At 34.7% G+C, this 25,222-nt stretch overlaps 1 protein-coding gene across 3 annotated transcripts in view; it reads right to left on the reverse strand.

Moving 5' to 3' along the window:
• The window catches only part of ORC5 (origin recognition complex subunit 5), a 74,021-nt gene that overhangs the window by 32,292 nt on the left and 16,507 nt on the right, over positions 1-25,222 (reverse strand). The window contains exons 5-12 of one of the 3 annotated variants that reach the window (XM_061165188.1): positions 24,988-25,099; positions 18,968-19,098; positions 16,552-16,600; positions 16,373-16,463; positions 13,334-13,386; positions 11,257-11,285; positions 9,529-9,576; positions 2,649-2,759 (exon numbers count right to left, since the gene is read on the reverse strand). In XM_061165188.1, coding sequence (XP_061021171.1) covers positions 2,649-2,759; positions 9,529-9,576; positions 11,257-11,285; positions 13,334-13,386; positions 16,373-16,463; positions 16,552-16,600; positions 18,968-19,098; positions 24,988-25,099 — 624 coding nt within the window. Of the gene's footprint in view, positions 1-2,648; positions 2,760-9,528; positions 9,577-11,256; positions 11,370-13,333; positions 13,387-16,372; positions 16,464-16,551; positions 16,601-18,967; positions 19,099-24,987; positions 25,100-25,222 lie in introns of all 3 variants that reach the window. The other 2 variants (XM_061165187.1, XM_061165190.1) reach the window with 2 other exon arrangements.

Genomic DNA, 25,222 nt, shown 5'->3' on the forward strand with positions numbered 1-25,222 from the left:
ATTTATCATTTTGATAACTGCTAACTAGAAGAGATAAAGAATGAAAAGGCTGAGGTCGTTAAAGTTGAAAAGAATTTTGCTTCATTAAAACACAAAGATAGATTTTGTGCTTAATTGCTTAAGTACATGCTTATAGACATTACTGAAAGCAAAGACTGGTGACATTGTTCACCTATAAAAGTCTCAGAGTAGCTTAGTAGATCCCTAAATCAGCAGCCTATCATTGTTTTGATTGTCCATCCCTATAAACCTACATCTGCTGCTAGGAAATGCTCTACCAATGTTAGGTAAATATGTAAGGTGTGACGTGTGGTAGTGGCAGTATTACTTACTACTACATCACAACTAAAATCACAACTAAAATAGCTGTAATTTTAGTAGTGGGGCTACTGTATAATCCCACTTATTCTCAACTCATCGGGTGTGACACTTCACAAATGTGTGTCTCACAGGCCACGTTTCTCTAGTGTAATGGTTATCACGTTCGCCTCACACAAGTGTGTCTTGTTTTCTTCTCCTAGTCCCACACTTTGGTCATGTTGTCCTCTCTCTTAAAAGTTCTATAAATCCTATTCATTGGATATAAGGTGTCAGCTAATTCTATTATTATTTTTCTTTTTTTATTTACTCATTTTTGTACAACAAACACATATCATTTATATAAATTAGAAATAGCAGTATTTAAAAAAAAAAATCCTCCTCATTAGCCTAGCTCCATTTTTCGCCTTTACAAGTGATGCCTTCAAGTTCTCTCCTCTTGTCCAATCCAGAAGTGACCTCTTTTTACTGTAAACGTTGCAGCAGTACCATCTAGCATTCACTCACAGCCTTACAATACTACTTTTATGTACATGTTTTTTTATCCCCCTAAAATATAAGGTCTCTGAAAGAAAGAAACTCCCATTTATCATCCTTATATGTGTCTCCCACAAAAGTAATTTTGGGGCACCTAAGAAGTGTTAATAATCATACATGATGCAAACATCTTTCTGCTCTGTTTAGAAGCACTGCACTTCACTTCTCTAGGCTTTAATTCTTGAAGATTTACTCACTTAGTCATAATGAGAAAGTCATTTCACCTCTTGAGGCTAAATTCCTTACAATAAAGATCATCAAGTATTATATGTAGAAAGCTATTAATAAAATGTACAATTTGACTAAAAACTAATTTCAGACAAAGCATTTACATGTATAATAAACATATACATATATATCATAAAAAATTCCTGTAATACATATTAAAACTGAATTAGATTTTTTAAATTATCAACATTAGGGCAACCACACACCTACCCATCTAGCTAGTTATTTATATAACTTAAACCAAAAATGTAATAAATGTATATACAATTTTCTATAAAGCTGACTTACATAAAAATTATCAGTGTGCTGAGCACAGTGAGAATATACCTATTTTTGGTCACCAGACTTCTTTAAATGAAACATTAAAGGTTACCATCATGCATTAGATTATAAAATCTAACATCTATTCACGAACCATATTTATTTGCAGTAAATTGAAATGTAAATGCTGTTATTTACATGTTTTCAACCTAAAAACATACATAAAACAAAATGCTAACTGAAACATCTCAGGTAACACTGCTTTTCCGTAAATACTAGTGCCATCATTTTGTCTTTTCTTCTATCCATTCACACCATGTGCTAAGTATTGTTTTTCTGAACCATTTAAGAGATCTATTGTGACTCTTTGTATTTTTTTAAATTATTTTATTATTTATTTTTGGCTATGCTGGGCCTTTGCTGCCATGCGGGCTTTTCTCTAGATACACCAACTGGGGGCTACTCTACAGTTACAGCGTGCGGGCTTCTCATCACAGTGGCTTCTCTCACTGCAGAGCATGGGCCCTATGGTGCAGGCTTCAGCAGTTGCAGTTCATGGGCTCAGCAGTTGCGGCTCCCAGGCTCCAGAGCACAGGCTCAATAGCTGTGGCCTGCGTGCTTAGTTGTTCTGGAGCATAAAGAATCTATCCCGACCAGGGACTGAAACTGTTTCCTGCATTCGCAGGTGGATTCTTTACCACTGAGCCACAGGAAAACTCTGACTATATTTTCAATGAATAGGTTTTTATTAAACGTTATCAAAAGAAAAAAAAAAAAAGAGGCTTAACTACTTTGTAAACATCATGTTTCCTATTTTTATGCTACTGCTGCCATCTAGTGAAAAGTTTGAGAACTTAATCATTTTGGAAACTATCACTTTTCATAAAAATATATATTGTCAACTTGCAAAGTATACATATGAGGAATAAGAATATTATAGATCATTTTCTTACAAATACATTTCTTAAACTTGTTCGTTACATTTCTATATTATAATTCAACAGTCATGAAGTCACTTTTTAATCAGCAAGATAATCATTATTAAATTTCTTTATTAAAAAAAGAAAAAGCCTAGAAACATCAAGCTGTTTCTGTCATCAGTTATACCTTAAGGATATGCAAATTCAGTGATACCCTCAAAGCCTGTATATTTTTAATTTCAATTACTTACCAAGGACATTGTTCATTTTATAGTATTAAGATATGCAGACCAAATATCTAAATGTCTGGAACTCTACTGACACGCTACCTGAAGAATTCCATAAAGATAAAGAAAATATGTAACAGCCTATCATTAAGCTTACCTGGGAGAAGATATTTGCTGTTGGAGCAACTCTGCTGTCCACAATACTATATAATATTGCTAATAATCTGTCTAATGGAAATGGTTTTGGTCCGAGGAGATGATTGCTTGTCTATAAGAAAAAAGAGCATGGATTTCCTCTTACAGCAGAACACTTGCTTTCTGTATTATAAATTCCCAATAACAACATAATTATACTGTACACAGTTCCCCACAGAGGCTAAGAAATTTAACTGGCAGTCTCCAAGTTAAAATTTTACCTGACATGATAATGATTTATTTTTCAATGCTGTCTTCAAGATGTTCTGACTTAGCATCAACAAACATTAAAGAATTCACAAGTCATCCAGTGTAGTTCCAAACATCACCCCTATTTTGCTGCTGTAACCAGATATTAAGTGATTTAGCCAAGTCATTTGTCAAGATAGTGCACAATCAAAAGTAGGGTCTAGGCCCTAACCCCTAGACTATAATTTACTACTAACTCCTCATCACTCCTCTTTGTGCCACTTCCTGAAAAATGTATTTGTTCAACATTAACTGTTCTGAAAAAATGAGTTATAGTAAATACAAGCTTAGAAAATGAATGCAGTGTTTCATAGGATGTGAAAAAGCTGTCAGTTTGAAACAATGTAAAATTTACTAAAAAATTTTAAGACTGTAAAACATTCATACTGGTCTACAGAGTCAATAGTACAATTATTTCTTACTGGAAAACTGCAGTGATCAAGAGTCTATAGATAATTAGACTAGATTAGATAATTCTATCAGATGATTTTAGTTAACTGTAAGGATTTAAGTACTCTATATGAGCAAGGGCAAATAAATGGGAAGCTTTATTTACATGCATGGGATTAACCATTTCTTTAAAATAATAAGTTTAAAAAAAAAAAACCTACTCAGAATTACAAAAAAAGTAATTTATACCAGCTACTTATATCTAAAAGATAGTTTAGAAATCATTTTCCAGGTCTTCAAGTTTATGTTCTTTTCTTGTTAAACACTTCAAACATTTAGAAAATATACCAGTGTACCCACCACCCAATTTCAACCACATCCAAATATTATGCAATTTGTACAAAAAAAGCATTTGATCATGTTACAAACTGAAGACCCCTGCACCTCATCCTTACCTCATTCTCCCTCCCCTCTTGAGAAGGAATTGTTCTCCAGAATTTGGTATTTTTATCATTTTCATGACAATTTTAAAACTACTACTATATATGTGGGCTTGCCTGGTAGCTCAGTGGCAAGGAATTTGCCTGCCAATGCAAGAGATGAGGGTTCAAACCATGGGTCAGGAAGAGTCCCTGGAGAAGGAAATAGCAACCCACACTAGTATTCCTTTTCTTTTTTTTTCAGTTTATTCAATTGGAGGATAATTACTTTATGATATAATGATGGTTTTTGCCATACATCAATATGAATTGGCCAAAGGTATACATGTGTCCCCTCCATCCTGAACCCCTTTCCTACCTCCCTCCCCACCCTGTCCATGTCACAGAGCACCAGCTTTGGGTGCCAATGAGGGTCAGAGTTTGTCACTACAGTACTACCCAGCCTATCCTGATCAATGCAAAGTACATTCAAATATTGACTCTGATATGATCAAACTGCAGAATTTACAGGCTCTTATTTTTCCACACCATCACCCAACACTTGGAGTCGTACACACTCTTTTATAGTTTTGCTAATATTAAGAGTATAAAATAATACCCCAGTGTTGCTTAAAGTTGCATTTCTTGGGACTTCCTTGGTGGTCCACTGGTTAAGAACCCGCCTGCCAATGCAGGGGATACAGGTTCCATCCCTGGTCTGGGAAGATTCCTCATGCCACAGGGTAACTAAGCCCTTGTGCCTCAACTACTTAAGCCCGGGCATCCTAGAGCCTATGTTCCACAACAAGAGAAGCCACTGCAATGATAAACCCATGCACTGCAACTATAAAGTGGCTCCCGCTCACTGAGATTACAGAAATCACACACACAGCAATGAAGACCTAGTGCAGCCAAAAATAAATAAGTAAATAAATAATAAATTGTATATTTAAAAGTTGCACTTCTTTCATTAGTCAATGAGGGTGATAACTGTGTCATGTTTATAAGACACTTCAAGTTCCTTTTTGTATCACTTACCCATTTATTTACTGGACCTTTGCCTTTTTCTCATTTGTATGAGTCTTTAAAAATCCTAGATAATAATCATTCGTCAGTTGTATGAGTGCTAGAACAGTATATCAAACATCACAGCGGGCTTTGGATTCAGAAAGTCCAGGAACTGGATACTGGTACTAATGATATTAACTATATAATCTCAGGCAAGTTACTAAATTTCTCTTTAATATTCAACTTAATCATCTAAAAAATGAGGATAATGATAGTAACTACATTCATTAACTAATTTTGAGAATTAAGTAAGGTCATACACAGAGTCTACAGTGTTTGGCTTACAGTGCTCAACAACTTTTACTATTATTATCATGATATACTTATTTACATTTTTTCTTTTCCACACAAATGCCTCGAAAACAGATGTTTTATTTACCTTTCTCATCCCTAGCACTTGGGATTTTTAGTTTAAAAAATTAATGGATGAAAGGATAATGAATGAAATTATGTTAGAGGGAAGAAAGAAAAAAATAAAGGTAAAAGTTGAGCTATCTAAATGGAACTGGTGTCCCTGTCCTCATTAACACTTAGAAGTGACTTGAAAATAGTAAAAATTATCAAATTCCTGAAGTGTTGGGAGTAAAGTAGGAGGCAATTCAAGCTGAGACTCACACTGCAAAATGCCACCAAAACTTTTCTAATTTTCACTTATTTTATGATTAGAAAACACATTTCCACACATTTTCAATTTAAAATTAAAGTGTTCCAGTGCCCTTCAGGGCATATGACATTTATCTTCTTCACAGAACTGATTTTGTGTTCTATAAACGCAAATTGGCTTCCCACCTACAGAGAAAGTCAAAGTGTGAGAAATACCTCACCACAGATTCACCACAGCTCATTAGAGAATGAAGATCTGTACGAATAGAAGAAACAGGTGAAAAAGGAAACCAAATAAAATAAACGTTTGAGGAGATAAAATGGAATCAAAACTGGTATCAAGTCAAATTAAGAAAAATAGAGCCTGGAACATAAACTTGGAGTTACAGATATTTATAGCAGAAAATACTAAAACTAGGAGCAATGAAAAGAAGTTTAATTGAGGGGAACAGAACTATGAATGAGGAAAGGAAAAATGTTGCTTTTCCATATAAACTAACTGGCAAATAACCTGGTATCACATACATGCATTAGTTGAATTGAAAAGTAAAATCTTAGAAAAATGAGTACATCTTAAAAAAATGAAGGTACATAGAGAAAAATACAAGTGAAGAAACACAACAGATTTAAAACAACTGTTAATGATAATTATTTGTATGGTTTGCTTTTTTTTTTTAAGATTAAATCAAATCTCCTTTAATTTAAATAAGGAAACAGAATTGAGCTCATATGGTTTGCTTTTAATGTTTGATCCCTTGATTAAATTGAAAGCTTCATGAGAGCAGAGACAATGGTTCTTTTGTTCTCCACTTTGTCTATAGCCTCTAGCAGAATGCTTGGCATAAAGTAAGCATTCAATAAGATTTCAAGAGGAGAGGCAACAAAAATAAAAAGGAACTACTAAGTGTATACAGATTTCAGTAAGTTAGTTCAGATTTTTAAATGACATGAACCAAAGACAAGAGGCTACTTCAAAAATCAAATCTATAAGAATATCGAACTATCATTCACCTAGAACTAAAAACACCCTCACAATGTCTTCGCTCATACAGTTCCCTCCCCATCAAGTCTTATCTTCCTAGACTTGTACAAATCCATTCATTTCACAAGGATGGTCTAAAGTGCAAGCTCTTTCACAGTTCTCTCTGATCAGCATGCATGTATCTCCCTCCTCAACATTCTTAAATAATTTTCTGTCTAAAGAGTAAGGCCTAAAATCTCTTAGCTCTATGTTCATTCTTTGATTTTCTTCATTCATTCATCCAATTTATTCATTTGTGCAATAAACATGCACCAATTACCACCAAGTACTAAGATACAGAGAATAAGATGAGCTTTCTTCCCTTAACTGCTGAGTGAGGAAATTCTTCCACAATCTGGCCTCAACTGATTTCTCTCAAACTCACCATATACTACAGCCAACTGTATTTCATTATGTCATTTATAAATCCTATACTTTCTCACCTGTACTTCTTGGTATTTCTTCAATCAGAGTATCATCTCTGAATATCTAATCCTCACCATTCTTGAGTGCCCACTCAAAATGCAAGCCCTACTACAAATCCTTCCCTCACTACCTCAGCCAGAAGTACTCCCTTCTCCTAATAATCCTTTATGACCCAAAGCATCTACACATGTAAGAAAGAGGGTACAAAATCAATGATCTCCCTATAGCAGAGAGCATAATCAGAGATGTCTCAGTGAAAGGGCGAATTAGAAAAGTCTTTCCATGCCAAGCAAATGGGTTTGATAAGGAAATTTGCCTGCCAAACTCTAGCTCTGTGTGAATGGAGGAGAAAAGTCTTCCTTGAGACTTTTAACTAGAAGCCAGAGATAATTCTGATATGGAGGCAGAATTCACAGTATCTTTGTGGTCTGAAAGCACCCAGGCAGAGAACTAAATTTAAAATGATCCCAAGTTACTGGTGTTTCTAAGTGCTTGCATAGAAGCAGACGTAAAATTTGCCTAAAGGAACACACCCCAGGCCTCAAGAATGCCAACATTTAAATTAAGCCAACAACCAAAAATAATAAAATACTCAGGAAGCAGGATATTATGTGCACAGGTCAGCAAAAATAGAAAATGTAGAATTAGACTGACACTGATACTTTAGTGTCTCAGCAAGACATGCTAGAGAGAATGGAAACTTGTGTGTTTGTGCATGCTCTGTCATGTCTGACTCGCTGTGACCTCACGACTGTAGCACAGCAGACGCCTTTGTCCATGGGATTTTCCAGGTAAGAATACTAGAGTGGGTTGCCATTTCCTATTCCAGGAGAGAATGGAGGAGAGGCAATATTTGAAAAGTTAATGACTAAGACTTTGTCAGGGAATGTTTGACGGGAGGATTCCTACGTGCTGTCTCTCATGAGTCCTTTGTCCCTCTTCAAGCAGAACAGCACGCTGCTCCCAGGGACTGAGGTCATTGTGTGAGGCAGGCTTGGGTCTCCTTTAGTAAACATTCTCTTTAGGACAAAACTGCTTAGTCTCGTTCCCCTTTCTTGAGATATGGATTGTGTCCTGACTTTGTGACTAACATTACCCCTTGTTCCCTTGGTAACGGTTGCTGTACGTTTGGTTTTCTGATCTCTATCATTCCCGAAAGAAGTTTCTTGTACCACAGCCTATATATACTCATAGGAAAATCATTAAAGCACCTTTGCTTCATCAGAGCTTAGGTCCCCGGGTCTTTTTTGTCTCTCTCTCTCTCTCTCTCTCTCTCTTTTTCTGGCTGACTCTCTGGAGCGTGGAGACCCGTCGTGCTCACTTTTCTGCCCGGGCTTCTAAGACCCCCTCGAGAGGGCGCCTGGTGCCTTCGTGAGCGATGCAAGTCCTGTGTCAAGGACTTTATTGGTCCTCTGCGTAAACCAAGGGATATCAGCCTCTTTCTCTCTTTCACTTTCTTATCGTCAACTCCGTACCACAAGGTTCCCGTCCATTAAAGGACCCCAACAGACTTTACTAGAATTAAAAAGGCATCATTATTCCAAACAGGAAGCAAATTAATGCCAAGTAAAAAGAAATTCAATCCCAGATATATCACAGTGAAAACTCAAAGAACACTAAAGTAAAAGGAAAAGAGAACTTGAAAGCACCCAGAGAAAACAAGAATAACACAGGAATAACAGATTCACAGCAAGTGCTTTTTTTTTTTTTTTTAGCAGCAGCAGCAAAGACAGTAAAACAACGTCCTCAATTCAGAAGTGTAAGCTAAGTAAAATGGTTTTTAACAATAAAAGAGAAACAAAACTCTCAGCTTCTATAGTGCTGTCTATAGTTCAAACTCCTCTAGTTTCTGTCAAGAAAAGTCACAGAGAGATCTGAACAGACTAAATGCTCCTTTCACCAATTTCAATCTTGCCCCACAACCGTACCTCCAAAGGTGCATATTGCTTCTAATTCCTAAGCATTGCCCAGATTCCTCAGGTCAAATCAGCTTGTTTGGGGCATTACGTTTCAATCTTCCCTGATCTGTTTATGTGTGTGTATTAGTTGCTCAGTAGTGTCCAACTCTTTGTGACTCCATGGACTACGCTAGCTAAGCTCCTCTGTCCATGGAATTTTCCAGGCAAGAATATTGCAGTGGATTGCCATTTTCTCCTCGAGAGGATTTTCCCGACCCATGGGTCGAAACCTGGTCTCCTGCATTGCAGGCAGATTCTTTACCATCTGAGCAACCCAGGAAGCCCCTGATCTGCTTAGTCACCTGTACATCTATCTACCAGCCAACTTCAAATTTTACAGATCTCTGATCTGCTTAGACCTTCTTAGTTTTACCTTTTTAACTTCTTCAATGCCATATCTGTGGGTATTTCAAAGGGGACAAGAGGAATATATGCTATATTTAACTGAAAATTCCAGTGTGAACTTTTTCATCTATTAACTCACTAAGAAAAAAATTTTGTCAGCTCACTTTTATCTCTAGAACCAGCTCACCTGAATTGTGCCTCCCCAATCACCATATTCTACATAATAAAATACTATTACATTATGATGATGCCATATCAATACAAGTAACTTCTGACAGCCAAATGGCTAATACAATTATGCATTTACCTACTTTTAATAATATCCTAAATTCATAAGTTTTTTCATTAGAGAAATTACAATACCTTTTCGTGTTTCTTTAAAAAATTGGTTTTCTTGATTTTCCCATGATGCTGCAATTAAGATAAATAATTTTTAAGATAAAAGATAGGACTCCATAAAACAGAAAGCACAATTTGTTTAAAACATGGTACACACAATACTAATTTATGTATCTTGGGCTTTATTATTTTATTCTATTTATTGCCTAAAATATCACCTTAAAATATCAACATATTTTAGACTTTTAAAATCAGATTTTGATCGTGTACAAGATTACCTTTGCATGTAAAGAGGTTTTAAAATAAAAGTGATACTTCCTAAAGAACTTATATTGATTTATTACAGCACATTTATTTCTATAAAAGTAAGACTTACAAAGATCAATGAGTTTTCATTCATTCTATACAGTAAGTGGTCAATTCACATAAAATTGAGAGCATTTAGTTAAGTACTTCGATTTAAGAGTGGAGGAAAAAAATAGATGGCAGTCCTTGCCCTCTTTACAAGAAAGACTAGTGGTAGAGACAGGCAAAAAGGAAATAGATAAAAATGTATTACAATACATTTAATAAGTCAAATTGCACAGTTTTTCAAAAAGAAAACAATTCTAAAATGAGATTTCTTTCCAATTAATGTACATGCAAAGGCTCCTGAATGTTCCAGATAACAGTGTATGGAGCATATGATACTCTAATAGGAGCTTTAGAATAATAAAGGAGTTACCACCCTTTAAATTATTCCCATCTCTCTTATTTTTAACAAAACCTATTTATTCTTTTTTAAATGTACAATTATTACTGAACTCCTCTGTGAAATTACCTAGCTCACCCACTTAGGTTGTTATCTTAAAGTGAGAAATAAAGAATAAATGATTCAAGGGGGAAAAAAAATGAATAGGTGGAATTCAAGCATTCAGAGATTGGAGAGGAAGGAATTCTAGATGGAGAAACCAATGTAAAAAAAGATTGGAGAGTTAGACGGAAAAGCAGCCAATATCTGGAAAGAAAAGTTCAGTTTGACTGAATTTTTTATTAATTAGCTTGTAACTGTACATGCCTAGGATGTGTAGCAAAATGTATCTGGTTGCAAGGATATTTTTCACCCATTTGACATAATGAATTGGTAAAAGAGAGCAAGTCATTATATGCGGAAGAACAGCTGAGTTCATTATGGAAAAAGAGAGTTGGTGTTTCCTTAGGTGGAAGGTGATTGAAGAAATGGCTCATGCATTCCAAAGAAACTCTGTTTAGAAGTTTGTTAAGTGTGAGGAATGCTCTGTTGATGGATAAAGTTCTGAAGGCCTGTGGATTTTATTATCTATATTCACTTCAGGAAAGACTTGTCTGTTTTTTGCTGTCATTTTCAGATTACGTCTTTCAAAATTCAGCAACCAACACCACCTCCTCCATGAAGCCTTCTTTCCTCAACACTTCCTGCAAGTTGTTTATCATATCAATCTTACTAGACACTAACACATCTTTCTTAGCTCATTTGCTCCATCACGTCTCCACCCCAAAAGTGGCACTCATTCATTAATATCCTAAAGAAAGTTCTCAATTAACATTGCTGATTGGCAAAGATGAAGTGAAAAACAAAGGATAAATGATTAAAGAAACACAAAATCTTTAAAGAATGAACCCTAAGGATACCAATCTCTTATTCTAATCTCTTTCCCTTATAAATTTATAGGAGTTGAGGAATTTCAAAATATTCCCTATTTCTTCAAAAATAAAGTGAAAAGAAATGATTACCTTAAGGAAAAACCTCTTGTCAGTTCTTGCTGGATTATAAGAAGCAAGGTATGCAGCAATTAGGATAAATTTAGAGTAGTAAGGAAGTTCCACATGAGTATATGCTGAAAGACCTATACAACAAAATATTTTTATGAAGTATTTAACAGGCTACCATTAGATTTTAAGTATCATATCTTTTCTCACTTATGTATTGACTTCCTATGGTATCCTGTAGTCAAAAGATTTTTAAGTGCCCTGACCTTAAAATGCCATGATAATGATGGTGGTAGGGGCAAATATTAATGATATGTTTTATTCATTCTGTTATGTGTTATAATGATATGCTCTGCTTACTGTTACGTGAAGTCTAAATCCTATCCATCATGCCCTTCAAAGCTACACTCCACTAAACGTTCCCTGATGCTCCCCTACCACACCAAAACAGAAAGTTTACCTCTACTGTGAATTCTCACTTTGTATATATTTATGGTCCATGTAACTTTATATAAAGAATTAATTAAACATAAGTTATATTTCTTACTAACCTTCAGTGTTTACTGAGGGAGATAAGTTTAATGTTTTTTTTGTATCCTTACAGTACCTTGTACAAAAGAATGAATGGATAAATAAAACAGTAGTCAGTCAAGCAGCAATGATTTTTAGGGGAAGGGAAAATGGAATCTGATATTTGCTGAATATCTAGCATGTGGAAGACACATTTAAATGTGTTTTACTTAAGCACATTTTATGTTTTACACATTTAAATGTGTTTTACTTAAGTTTTACTTAGGTGCTTTACTTAAGCATCTTTGAATATCTGCAGTAATTTAATGGTAGGTATTCTTTCCATTTTAGATGAAGACACTGAGTTGGTCTAAAGGTCACACAGGCAGTAGAGCAGACAAATTATTGCAGATTTTTAACTCCTATATCTATTTCTTTCATTACAGCACACAACTGAAAATCATTTGTAGAGTATCTCAAGCATTTAAAAACCAAAACAGAATCTCAATATCACCTCATTTCCATACCACTTTCCCCACCACTGGCTACTGACCCAAAATATTTTGGATAGTTTTTTTTGTTGTTATTGTTTCTAAATAAAAGTAAAGTTGACCCTTAAATAATGGAGGCTATTTGTGACACCCCACTCTTATACAGTAGAAAATCTGCATATAACTTCGACTCCCCCAAAACTTAACTAATAGCCTATTGCTGACTGGAAGCCTTAATGATAATGTCAACAGTCCGTTAACATATATTTTGTATATGTATACCTATATGTATTTTATGCATTCATGACATACTTAACTTTTCCTTAATTTCTTTCTTTTTGCTATCTGTAGGCTATGCAGTTCATTCATGAGTTTTTCCAAATTGCTGAATATCTCCAAAATAATTTACAATATATTTACTGAAAAAAATCTGTGTTATAAGTAGACCTCTGCAGTTCAAATATATGTTGTTCAAGGATCAGCTATAATTCTACTGGGATAAACCCAAGGTAACGGTTTCTTTAAAGGAAACAAAAGCACAAAGCTTTCAAAATATAACCAAATGAAATGTAATCCTCAAACTAAATTAACATAAAATTGAATTTTATTCCATAAAACTCATGGAATACATATACAGTGAGATAAAATGAGGTATACAATCGATTGGTTTAATACAAGCATTTAAAGAAATATAAACTGCTTGGTTTTCATATGATATAATCCAAGATGTAAAAAATAGAAAACTGATATTCAAACTTCCTTTCCTCCCATTACACTGCAGTACTGCTTAAAAGAAAATGAGTAATTAGAATATCATGGTAGCTTAAATCATTATTTAAAATATCATGGTAGCCTGTGGGAATTCCCTGGTGGTCCAGTAGTTAGGACTAAGTGCTTTCACGCCAGGAACCACGTTTGGTCCCTGGTTGGGGAACTAAGATACTGTGACACAGCAAATAAATAAATAAATAAATAATGGTAGCTTGTAAACTATCTTTTATAACACTACTAATGCTCTTTAGTGTAAACTTTAGTATCTTGATTACAAGTAATCATTGAAGAAGTGTCTCTGGTAACTGTCTCAACACTTTCTGTGATACCTTTCAGTTGTCCTGGATCTGTGTCATCTTTCTGTAGCTTTTCCCATTGCGAACTGGAAAAAAAAACGGAAGGGTAATAATAGATTGAAAATATATAAAATCAATATACTATACTTAAAGCCCTAGAAAAACATAATTTTGTTTTGATTTGACAAAATACATTAATTACCTTATAAACAAGACAAATAATATACACATGTTGGTACTGCAACAAAATCACTTAGTGTATATTAGAACAATATAAAATTATATATCAATGCCCAGATGTTAATTTTTTCAAAAATCTTTTTCTGATCACAATTATAAAGTTATCAAAAAGCACCAACTGATACTGTTGATTTAATTTAGCAAAAATTGTTATTATACCTGTGTGAATGACAGTCACAGGTAGCAAGGAAAATAGTTGAGTCATTTACAGGGAAGTAGTTTCAAATGGACCAGGAGATATCACCAGGCTTAGAATGTCATTTCTCTATTACACTGCTGTAGAGTCTCACTGGCCCTTTATGTCACAATATGATAAAAAAGGAACTACAAGCATTATATGTGCTATTACTACAAAGGTAAACAGCTGGAACAAAAATGCAAACTGCCCTAAATGCCAATTTTGTTTTCAAAAAGACACAGAAAATAATCACATAAGAGATTCTGCAAACTAATCAAGGATAATCAAACATATATGTTTCCTATCAATAAACACAAATGGGTACACCCCAATAAAGAACAATATTTTCAGAGTGCCTCAGTAAAGCAGCAGATCAAATTAGCAATGCTGATTTCTATGATCTATATCTAAACATACTATAGATTACATATTAATTGCATATATAGTGATATATATGTATACAGACATACTTGTGAAAGATGTTGAGAACAAATTAGAAATTACCTATGTGATTAGGAAAGAAATGAAAGGGATAATGGGGTGTGAGACTTCTGTAATTTTATTTTAATAATTTTAAGTTCTGAACTATTCTGATGTCACCTTTTACCTATACAGCAAACCATGAGTTTATTCTACTTTGCTTTTTTTCTTTCTCTTGTTTTCCCGTATTTCAACCTTGTAATTGTGTTATTCCCATCCTGTCAGAGAATGTAATTATATACACAGTATTCTTCTACCCTTGTTCCCATCTTTCAGTTTTGACCTATAATTAAATATAGTGCCATCAATCCTTTTGCTAAAGCTTCCCTAAGCATCTCCATTGCACTGATTTTTCAGAATGTGCTTATGAATATAGCGTTCCCTGAGTTCTTACAAGTTTAACACTGTTTTTCTATAGCCACGATACCTGAATGACAGGTTGGCTGGATATAAACTTCCTTGGCTTATACTTCCTCTCTCCTCAAGTTTCTTGAAAACTCACTTATGTTGCTCACTTATCATTTTGCTTTATTACAGATTCACCTTCCTTGGTAAGTAGTTTACCTTTTTGCCTTAATCCTCCCCCACTTCACTTCATTCTTTACCACCAAGCAGATAGGAGATATATCATGTCCTTCCAAATCACCCTCAAAAACAGTACTTTCCCAAAACTGCTTTGTTAATCTTGTCTACATACTCTTGAAACATTTCCTTGTGATTCTCCAACAGCCAATGCTCAGGCCCCACTTGCTCTCAGTATTTTCTCACTTAGTTAGACTCTCTTTCCAGAGGTGATACATTTGTATTTCAGGACACATGTCAACCCCGTGCCCTGTCCCCACTGTCCTCTCCTCTTTTCCCTATAGTCATTGCTTAACTTTTCACTTCAGCCCCAGAGTTGGCTCTGCTGGCTTCGATTGTTTATTTCACTATTTACATATAACTTAAAACTTGTAGTTAACTCTGTAGCGTGGGCATGCATGCTTAGTCAGTCAGGTCCGACTCTTTGCAACCCGATGGATTATAGCCCACCAGGCTCCACTGTCCATGGGATTATCCTGGCAAGAATTCTGGAGTGGATTGACATTTCCTCCTCCAGGGGATCTTCCCGATCCAGGGATAGAATCTGCATCTCCTGGGGCTCCAGCATTGGCAGACGGATTCTTTACCACAGAGCCAGCAGAGCAGACTTCTAGTAAGACTGCAGGCTAGGGTTAGAGTGATTTTATTTGCTCTCCTTAGTGATCTTTATGGAGAGAACTGGATTCAGGTGGCCAATATTATCCTATGGAAAACTAGAAGTCCTTAAGAGTCACTTTAACAATCACCCAAATTTTTCTACCTTTAAAAGATCAGATCACAAGCTTTTCTATTCTGTGACTTCCAAAAACTTTCATCAAATGACTTTTTATTATTAAAAAAAGGATTATATATCTTTGCAATGTTTCTATTTATTCAGAAACTATTAATATTAAAATCTTCTAATTGGCTAATTAAATCAAACACAAAGTAATTATAGATTAAGGTATTCATAAAAGAAAAATGATAAAATTGATTAGCAAGTGAAAAAGACAAAATGTTGACGTTTTTAAATCTATGTTGCTTTGCAATGTAGACTAAACCTAACATCCATAAGGCTTTCTTATTTGTATCACAAATCACTTTCACATATATTACTGAAATCTTCTAAGGATTGTTAGAAGAGGGATCTGAAGTCTAGAGGTTTTAGTAAGTTGCTAATACCTCAAAAGGTAGAAAATAGTTAAGCTGGAAATCAAAACCATTGTTCTTCTCACGATACTATGTCTGCGCAATCATGTCTCCTGAGTAGTTTCATTACTATGAACAAACAAACATAGATTTATGACTTGATTTATACACTTCAATACTCAATTTTTCATTATGCCATTCAAATATCTAACATAACTAAAAACAAAGCTGAAACCGATTTTCCTGTAGCTTTCCAGATTAAAAAAAATTAACAATTATTAGAAATATGCCTTGTGTAACATTACTCACTAAAAATTGTTTGTCTTTCCCAAAATAGTAAGAAATGATTCAAAATTCACAAGAACTTTTTCCCAATGTGAAGAAGATAGGAAAACATGTGGACACATTAGTGAATATTCTAAACAAAGATACAGGAACAACATATATAACAAATAAAAAATTACCTTGATATTTCTCTGAGATAAACAGTCTGCATGGCTTTCTTCAAATGAGGTTCAATGTTTCTCCAGAGCTTGCGAGTATCACGTTCACCCGCTATCCCAAAGAAGAGAAAATTTCAATAATTTAGATCTTACAGAAATTTTTTTCAAAAGAAAAATTATTACAGTAAAATTATAGTTACCTTCTCCTTTAACCACAGGTTCACAATATTTAGGAAAATTAAGCACTGCCTATAAACAAAGGGGGGAAAAAGAGAAAAAAAATTTACCACAATTAGAAATTATTTTTCAAGTAAAATTTTTGTTAGGATTCAGGCAAATTTACTTCAGTATAATTGCCCAAATAAAATGTTATCATAGTTTACTACAACAATAAAAACCATAATTATCAATAACAACAGTAATACAACATGTAAAATATTCCTTAATTGGCTAAATCCCACTTAATATATTGGCTTCTAGATATAAAGTAACATAACAATCTCCAGGAGAAGGCAATGGCAACCCACTCCAGTACTCTTGCCTGGAAATTCCCATGGACAGAGGAGCCTGGTAGGCTGCAGTCCATGGGGTCGCGAAGAGTCGGACACGACTGAGCGACCTCACTTTCACTTTTCACTTTCCTGCACTGGAGAAGGAAATGGCAAACCACTCCAGTGTTCTTGCCTGGAGAATCCTAGCAACGGGGGAGCCTGGTGGGCTGCCGTCTGTGGGGTCACACATAGTCGGACACGACTGAAGCGACTTAGCAGCAGCAGCAACAATCCCCAAAGCAGATTTAAAAGTACATACATATAAAAGATGCCTAAAAAGAATATTTTGCACATGATTTATTAAATTCTCAAGAAATGTGCCACTTACAAACTTTGAAACAAAAGTATCCATTCAAAGGAAAATGGAAAATATGTTTATTATCCTACATTCTACATATACAGAAAAATAAGGACACTATACTGTTTTTTCTTCAATAATGAAAGATCATCTTATATTTATTAGTATCACTAGTAGTAATAAAGACTTAAACCACACTTCAAGTTTCAAGTTTTTGAATATAATGTAACAATAACAAGAATAAAAGTTGTAATCTCGTCCCTCAACAAAATCATTCCTCAGTGAAACCCAAAGGACTTTATAAAAACCATATTTAGATTTAACACTTTCTTTTCCTACAAATAGTTTCTCTAAATAATTCTTCCTTCTTGTACTTTATAATAATCTACTTTGAAAAGACTGCCAGCACAGATACTCACAGGATTCAAGGACATCAGAGTTAAGGAATGGTAACAAGTTATTTTGCAGGAAGGACAGAGGATGAGTCCTCACTCCCGACTCCAACTCACGCAGGATGCACACTGACCCTCTCTCCCCTCTGTAAGCCCCCTTGTTGTCATTCCCTCTGTCACCAGGAATCTCCGACACTCGACTTCTGGAGAGGTGTTAGTGATGAGCTTGAGCTAGAACAGTTTGTCTCTGGTTTGTTGCCTACTTAGAAGACACTTGGCAAATCTACATCTAAATCAGAAGAGGCCTACAATTTAAAAGTTCCAAAAACATACTAAATGTGAACACAATTTCTCCTATATTCTATCTCAAATACACACTGAATCCCTCTAAGTAACATTTTTCAGAGCAAAGAAAAGAGCAAAGCAAAGAAAATATATCAAGAGAATCTGTTCCTTTGAAACTTCCATTTTCTAACCTCAAGATATTTTACCATCTTGTTACATGGAGATAAGGTCTTAAGTATTAATAAAAGATTCTAAGAAACCAGATATTCTTGCCTTCTCCCTCTTGGATCCACACAACCAAAGAAGAAAGATCAAAATTAAGTTAAATATGAAAATTAAATACATTTTCCAAACTGCCTGTGAAGTATAAATAGCTATTCTAATGTTTAAAAAAATGTTTTTAAAGTAACCTTTTATATAAATTCAAAGTAATCCTTTATATAAACATTGCTAACTCAAGGTTAGTGACTAACGAAAGACCTATGTAAAGCTTCTGACCACATTCAAGTGCATCTAGATTTCAGACCACTATCAATACATGCGCTGTGCTTAGTTGCTCAGTCATGTCCTATTCTTTGCAACCTCAAGGGCTTTGCAACCCGCCAGGCTCCTGTGTCCACGGGGATTCTCCAGGCAAGAATACTGGAGTGGGTTGCCATGCCCTCTCCAGGAGATCTTTCCAACCCAGGGATCATACCCAGGTCTCCTGCACTGCAGGTGGATTCTTTACTGACTGAGCTACCAGAGAAGCCCTGGTAATATCAATACATATTAATACAAAAACCTGAAAAACAATTGTTAAAAAAAAATAGATTTATAATTATTAGGTTTTCACACCTCCTCTCCGTTAGTCTTCATTTTAATAAAAATTATCTGTGATTAGAGAAAAGAGAAAGGAGGAAATCAAAAACACACTCCTAAGGATATATGAAAGTAAACAACTAAAGATGACTGAAAGGTTTCAGATCAGGTCAAAACTTGTACTAACCCACAGATTTCTATTTCTAGAATAAATTTTTAGCTTCTAGCCTATCTCACACCTTTTCTACATAAAAGATGTACATTTTATTTAAGCAAAATGAGAACTCACCAGATGTCGGAGCTCTTTCAAATCTCGACAGACAGTGTAGAAAACTCCAAGAAGAATGTTAATGTAGGCAGCATAGAAATCAGCTGAATACTCTGGAGGATGATCATGAGATAGGATCTTCTGCAGGTTCCCTGTTCACGGGACATAAATGAACAGAAATGACTGACCTAGCACCCTAGTCGTATCTTTTAGCATTTTATAATACAGGTTTAAACAATAAACATGAAGGTTCAGCAATTATCAGGAATAATAAAAGTTACAAGATTAAAATGTAAAAGTAATACAAGTTTTGAAACTGAGGTAAAAGAATCATGAATCTAATGTTCTAAAAAAATTACTAAATTTTATCTGACATATATACTAAGAAATGACATCTAAAGAAAATCACAAGAACCTTATAATAAGCAAAGCAACATCAATATCAAGAGCAAAAAAATAATATGGACTTCAGTTATTTTTCCAATTACATAAATCAGCTAAGTAAAAACAAAGGGTACTATATAAATCACCACCAAATTGAAAACTGCTCTTCATTTTTTTTTTGCAAAATGAAAACAATTCAATAAGTTTTTCATGAAAATCTTCATCTTTACTTTGTCATTCCCTTTTTTATAAAATGTGTTTTCTTCCTACAACTTTGGTATCTTTATTTCTCTTTTATCTTACTCTTATACAGTATCACATGTTTAGAATCCTAAGTGAAAGTTGCTCAGTCATGTCCAACTCTTTGTGACTCCATGGCCTATACAGTCCATGGAATTCTTCAGGCCAGAATACTGGAGTGGGAACCTTTTCCAGGGGATGTTCCCAACCAGGGATTGAGCCCAAGTGGCCCACATTGAGGGTAGATTCTTTACCAGCTGAGCCACAAGGGAAGCCCAAGAATACTGGAGTGGATAGCCCATCCCTTTTCTAGCAAATCTTCCTGACCCAGGAACTGAGCTGGAGTCTCCAGCATTGCAGGCGGATTCTTTACCAACTGAACTATCAGGGAAGCCTTAACAATCCTAAACTTATATTTTATTCTGTTAGAAATGTAATATTGTAGAAGCACAGTTAAAACTAAAAAGAAACCATCTATTATTCAAAATTTCCCAGTTTATAGCACCTGAATCAGTCAGTCATTTATTCCTTATTGCAATTCCCTCTGACTTCTTGATGCAATGGTCTCTTTAGACTTCTCAGTTAAGAGCTCTCTGACCAAGACTAGTACTGTAAACCTAGTTCCACAGGGTTCAAGGCTATCACAATACTTTCAAGTGAAAATTCTTATGGAATGCTCTTATCAAGTCAATTTCCTTTTTCTTAAGAATCCTTCTGAGTATTTTTACTATGAATACTTTGCTATTTACTATCAGACCTTGATTTTAACTGTTCTCTTATTCCTCACAGTCAGGTACATAACAATATATGTGGTCTATCAATAGGTACTAATATACAGAAATTCAGAAATAGTTGTATTAATAGCATCTGCTAAACAGGGCAGTTGGCCCAAAGAAAACGCCAAAAACCAAATAAACAAAGTTCCCCTTCCCAAAAGATTATTTTAAAGCCTATCCTCATGTCTAGAATGTTATCCTGAAGGAATTCTAAATAGAGATTGTTACTAGATCTGCAATTTTATATCATAACCACTGGAAAAAATATACAAAGTCCAAAATTTGACTTTGGAGCCTATGGATTTTTATATCTAATAGCAATTTTAAATTTAATGTTACCATGTTTTTAAAACATAAATATTTGATACACTAAAAACTTGTAAAAAGTGCCTTAAAACTTGGAGATAAAGGTACTTTTATATAAAGCTGACAGATAACTGGACTGATGGAAGAAAGAGGGACTTCTGCTTCCAGTCATGAGGGAGTATTTCCAGTTCAGAAATACTCTTCTATAGATAAACAATTAAAAACTGGATAAAATATAGAAAACAACTATTTTCAGACATCAGGTAGCCGAGAACTCTAATACAAGAAAAGGGAAATGAGGTGAGTATTACCATCAGCCAGGCTTTCTAATTAGAGGAAACTTTACAATAGTGGTACAGTAGAGCTGCAAAAGGAGCCCATTAATCTTAGTGAGTTGAGACAAAAGTGGGAGTAGAGAAAGCTAAGGGTACTAGAATACACAGGGTAAAGTTCATGAGAGAAGGACACTATGCAGAGAAAGAGCCCCAGAAATCTACATTAAGGGTTGCCCTTGATTCTTAGCTGAATGCCAACATTTACATGCATAGACAGAGTAAAAGCCCAGAAGAACAAACAAGAAAAACTTCTGGGGAAAAAAACAATTATTGGAGAGCTGTAAGTCAAACAATTTCCAGAGTTCAGACAGGGATATAATCTGCTCATTTTTCCACCAGTAAGAATAGAGAAACTATACTAAATATATGGAGCATTCAGCAGAGAACCCAAAAGGACTTAGAAATACCTTAGAAGTGGAACTAAAATTAGCCCTGAACCCCCTCTCCAGAAGAGCTTAAAAATAACTTCAAGAGGGTCAAACATATCTTCAAGTAATTTAAATGCTTAACAGAAAAAAGTCCAACATGCAAGAACAAAAAACTTAATATCTATCATTCAATCAAAAATTACTAAGCACATGACAAAGTATAACAGATATCCATAACAGAAAAATCAGTTAATAGAAACACCACCACAATGAAAGAGGTAATTGAATTAGTACACAAGGACATTAAAACAACTATTAAAAACATGCTCATATGCTCAAGAAAATAAAGGAAAACAAAGCATAATGAGATCTATAAAAAAAATTCCACTGGATTCAGTAGTCGCTCAGTCGTGTCCAACTCTTTGCAATGCCATGGACTGCAGCACGCCAGGCCTCTCTGTCCGTCACCAACTCCCGGAGTTTACTCAAACTCATGTCCAAGTCAGTGGAGTCGGTGATGCCATCCAACCATCTCATCATCTGTCGTCCCCTTCTCCCATCTTCAATGTTCCCCAGCATCAGGGTCTTTTCAAATGAGTCAGATCTTCGCATCAGGTGGCCAAAGTATTGGAGTTTCAGCTTCAGTATCAGTCCTTCCAATGAACATTCAGGACTGATTTCCTTTAGGATGGAATGGTTGGATCTCCTTGTAGTCCAAGGGACTCTCAAGAGTCTTCTCCAACACCACAGTTCAAAAGCATCAATTCTTCGGCACTCAGCTTTCTTTATGGCCCAACTCTCACATCCATACATGACTACTGGAAAAACCATAGCTTTGACTAGATGGACTTTTGTTGGCAAAGTAATGTCTCTGCTTTTTAATATGCTGTCTAGGTTGATCATAGCTTTTCTTCCAAGGAGCAAGCATCTTTTAATTTCATGGCTGTGGTCACCATCTGCAGTGATTCTGGAGCCCAAAAAAATAGTCTCTCACTGTTTCCATTGTTTCCCCATCTATCTGCCATGAAGTGATGGGACCGGATGCCAGGATCTTAGTTTTTTGAATGTTGAGTTTTAAGCCAACTTTTCCACTCTCTTTCACTTTCATCAAGAGGCTCTTTAGTTCCTCACTTTCTGCCATAAGAGTGGTGTCATCTGCGTATCTGTGGTTATTGATATTTCTCCTGGCAATCTTGATTCCAGCTTGTGCTTCATCCAGCTTGGCATTTTGCATGATGTACTCTGCATATAAGTTAAATAAGCAGGGTGACAATATACAGCCTTGATGTACTCCTTTCCTAATTTTGAACCAGTCTGTTATTCCATGTCTGGTTCTAACTGTTGCTTCTTGACCTGCACACAGATTTCTCAGGAGGGAGGTAAGGTAGTCTGCTATTCCCATCTCTTGAAGAATTTTAAAGTTTGTTTGATCCACACAGTCAAAGGCTTTGGTGTAGTCAATAAAGCAGAAGTAGATGTTTTTGGAACTCTCTTGCTTTTTCTGTGATCCAACAGATGTTGGCAATTTGACCTTTGGCTCCTCTGCCTTTTCTCTTTCTTTTTATCCACTGGATTGGATAATTGAAGACGAAGACACTTGTAGAGAAAAAGGTCAGTGAACTTGAAGACACAGAAACAAAAGCTAAACCAAATAAAACACTGAGGAAAAAAATATCCAAAGTTTAAATGAATAAATAAGAGATTCAGCAGGACAATATCAAGAGATCTAACAGTCATGTAATGGCAGCCCTGGAAAAACGTGTGGGGAGCAGAGGGGACAGATGAAATATTGTTAGAAATAATGGCTGAAATTTTCCAAAGTTGAAACTATACATTCATTATCCAAAAAGCTCAACAAATATCCAGGAGGGTACACGATAAAAGATATTTTCCACCTTGCCTTTTCATTTCTGTAAAGCCCAAACAGTAATATATGTAAAGTGTAGGATAAAAATTGCACAAAGGTTGTGAGGTGGGAAATTATAAGTCACTGAGATTTTCAGATTGTTTACTAGAGCATAGTATAATTTATTCCAATTGACTGGAATTTAGTTATTCCAATAACTATACTAAAAACCTGACTAACTGTACTATAATCCAACTGAAAGAAAAAAAAAAAAAGCATTACCAAAAGATAAGCAGTCTGCATGTGGGAGAGAGCAGAAAACTAGAAATCCAAATTAGGCCCCTGATACTACTAAGATCTTGAAAAGGGTGTCCTGAAGGTTAGATAACATAGTCCTTCAGATGACATATGTATCAAGTTATGACTGGATGACTCAGGCACTAAGATTATCCTTTTGCCCAGGTTCCATGCTTACTTATTCTGACTATAATTTGGCTTATCAATTAATACTTCCTTTTTAACACTTTCTTGTGTGATGGTGCTTTTGAATTTTTTTAAAAAATGGTATGTTAAAGGCTCTAAAATTTCATAACTAGATGAACTTGATTCCGTATCATGCTTTTCAAAAATCGACACTTTCCTATACTTTTAAAAATTAATAAGATCACTTTAATTATCTCCTCAAATTGTCTCCATCTCTGCTGCTTTACATCCTAATTTTAAAAAAATCAAATTCTACAATTCATGATAGCATACTTTAATTTCAACTTCACTAGAAAACTAGCATTTTAAAATAATTTTTCAGTACTTAAACCTAAAATAGGTCATGAGAAACTTTAACATCTAACAGTCATGACATTAAGTACAAAGAAATTTTTTAACGAAATCCTTTATTTTCTTCCTACCCTTTTCTCCTTGTGATTTTCATAGCCCTATTAAAAATAAGGGCTCCCTTCATCTATTTTGGGCTTCTTTTTTCTATCTCAGTTAATTAGCAAAGGCAGGAGGTGTTATTTGACTGCTGTTCTTGTGAAAACAGACAAAACTATGTTGATCTTAATATAATCAATGTTTATAACTATTAGTTCAGAGGGACAGTGTTTTGAAGCCAAGGTCAAGGAATGGTATCTTTTTCAGAGCCTCTAACCACCTTATGCTTAAGTTATAATCTTTGAATCAGAAGTATCATATTTGTACAGTAACAGCACAGCATTAGTCTACAAAACTACTCAGAAACACAAAAAGCTATTGTGCTTTTCCAAAGATAAAAATCATTAGGATCTATGAAATTTATGATTAAGCACACACACACAAAAATAAGGACTAGCAGTTGCCACTGTAAGAGTTACAGTAATGAAAAATGAGATTTACAAAATTAAAAGATACATTCTGGGTAGTACTTAACTCAAGCACATGGTATATGAACATTTCAATACAATTTTAATGTGCTTTGCTAACTTAGTCTGATTTTCACTTGTAAGGTATTATAATCACAACATATATATCTTACTGTCCTGACTAAAAAAAGGTGAAAATACACCATTAGCATAAATATGTGAGAAATGCTCACTAAAAAAAGAGTAATTATAAGAGAACCACCTCTCATAGTTCCAAAATAAAACCTATATTAAGTGCAGAAATACAAACATTTATTTGAGATTGGCAGCAAACCCTAATAGATTAAGACATCAAAGTATTCTCATTTGAACATGCTAGCTTAATCTTTTAAGTAACAAAAAAATATTTTACTGAGTATCATCAGTCAAAACAATGTATTCAATTTTACCTATGCTATAATCAGGGAAATACAAGACAAATGGTTCAAAGCATCCGGTATTTGGACGAAACTTTTCCCAAACAATTTCACTGAGAAAGATAACAGTCACATTTCTGTCAGTCTGTAAAAGAGAGATAAATAAAAGTAAACTTGCATTAAAAAATCTTAATCAGAACAATAATTTCATTTGAATTTTTCTTTCAAAATAAATCCAGCAAAGTTCTAATATATGGCAAATTATTTG

Source organism: Dama dama, chromosome 18 (genome assembly GCF_033118175.1).
Source record: "Dama dama isolate Ldn47 chromosome 18, ASM3311817v1, whole genome shotgun sequence".
In the NCBI taxonomy this organism is placed as follows: domain Eukaryota; kingdom Metazoa; phylum Chordata; class Mammalia; order Artiodactyla; family Cervidae; genus Dama; species Dama dama.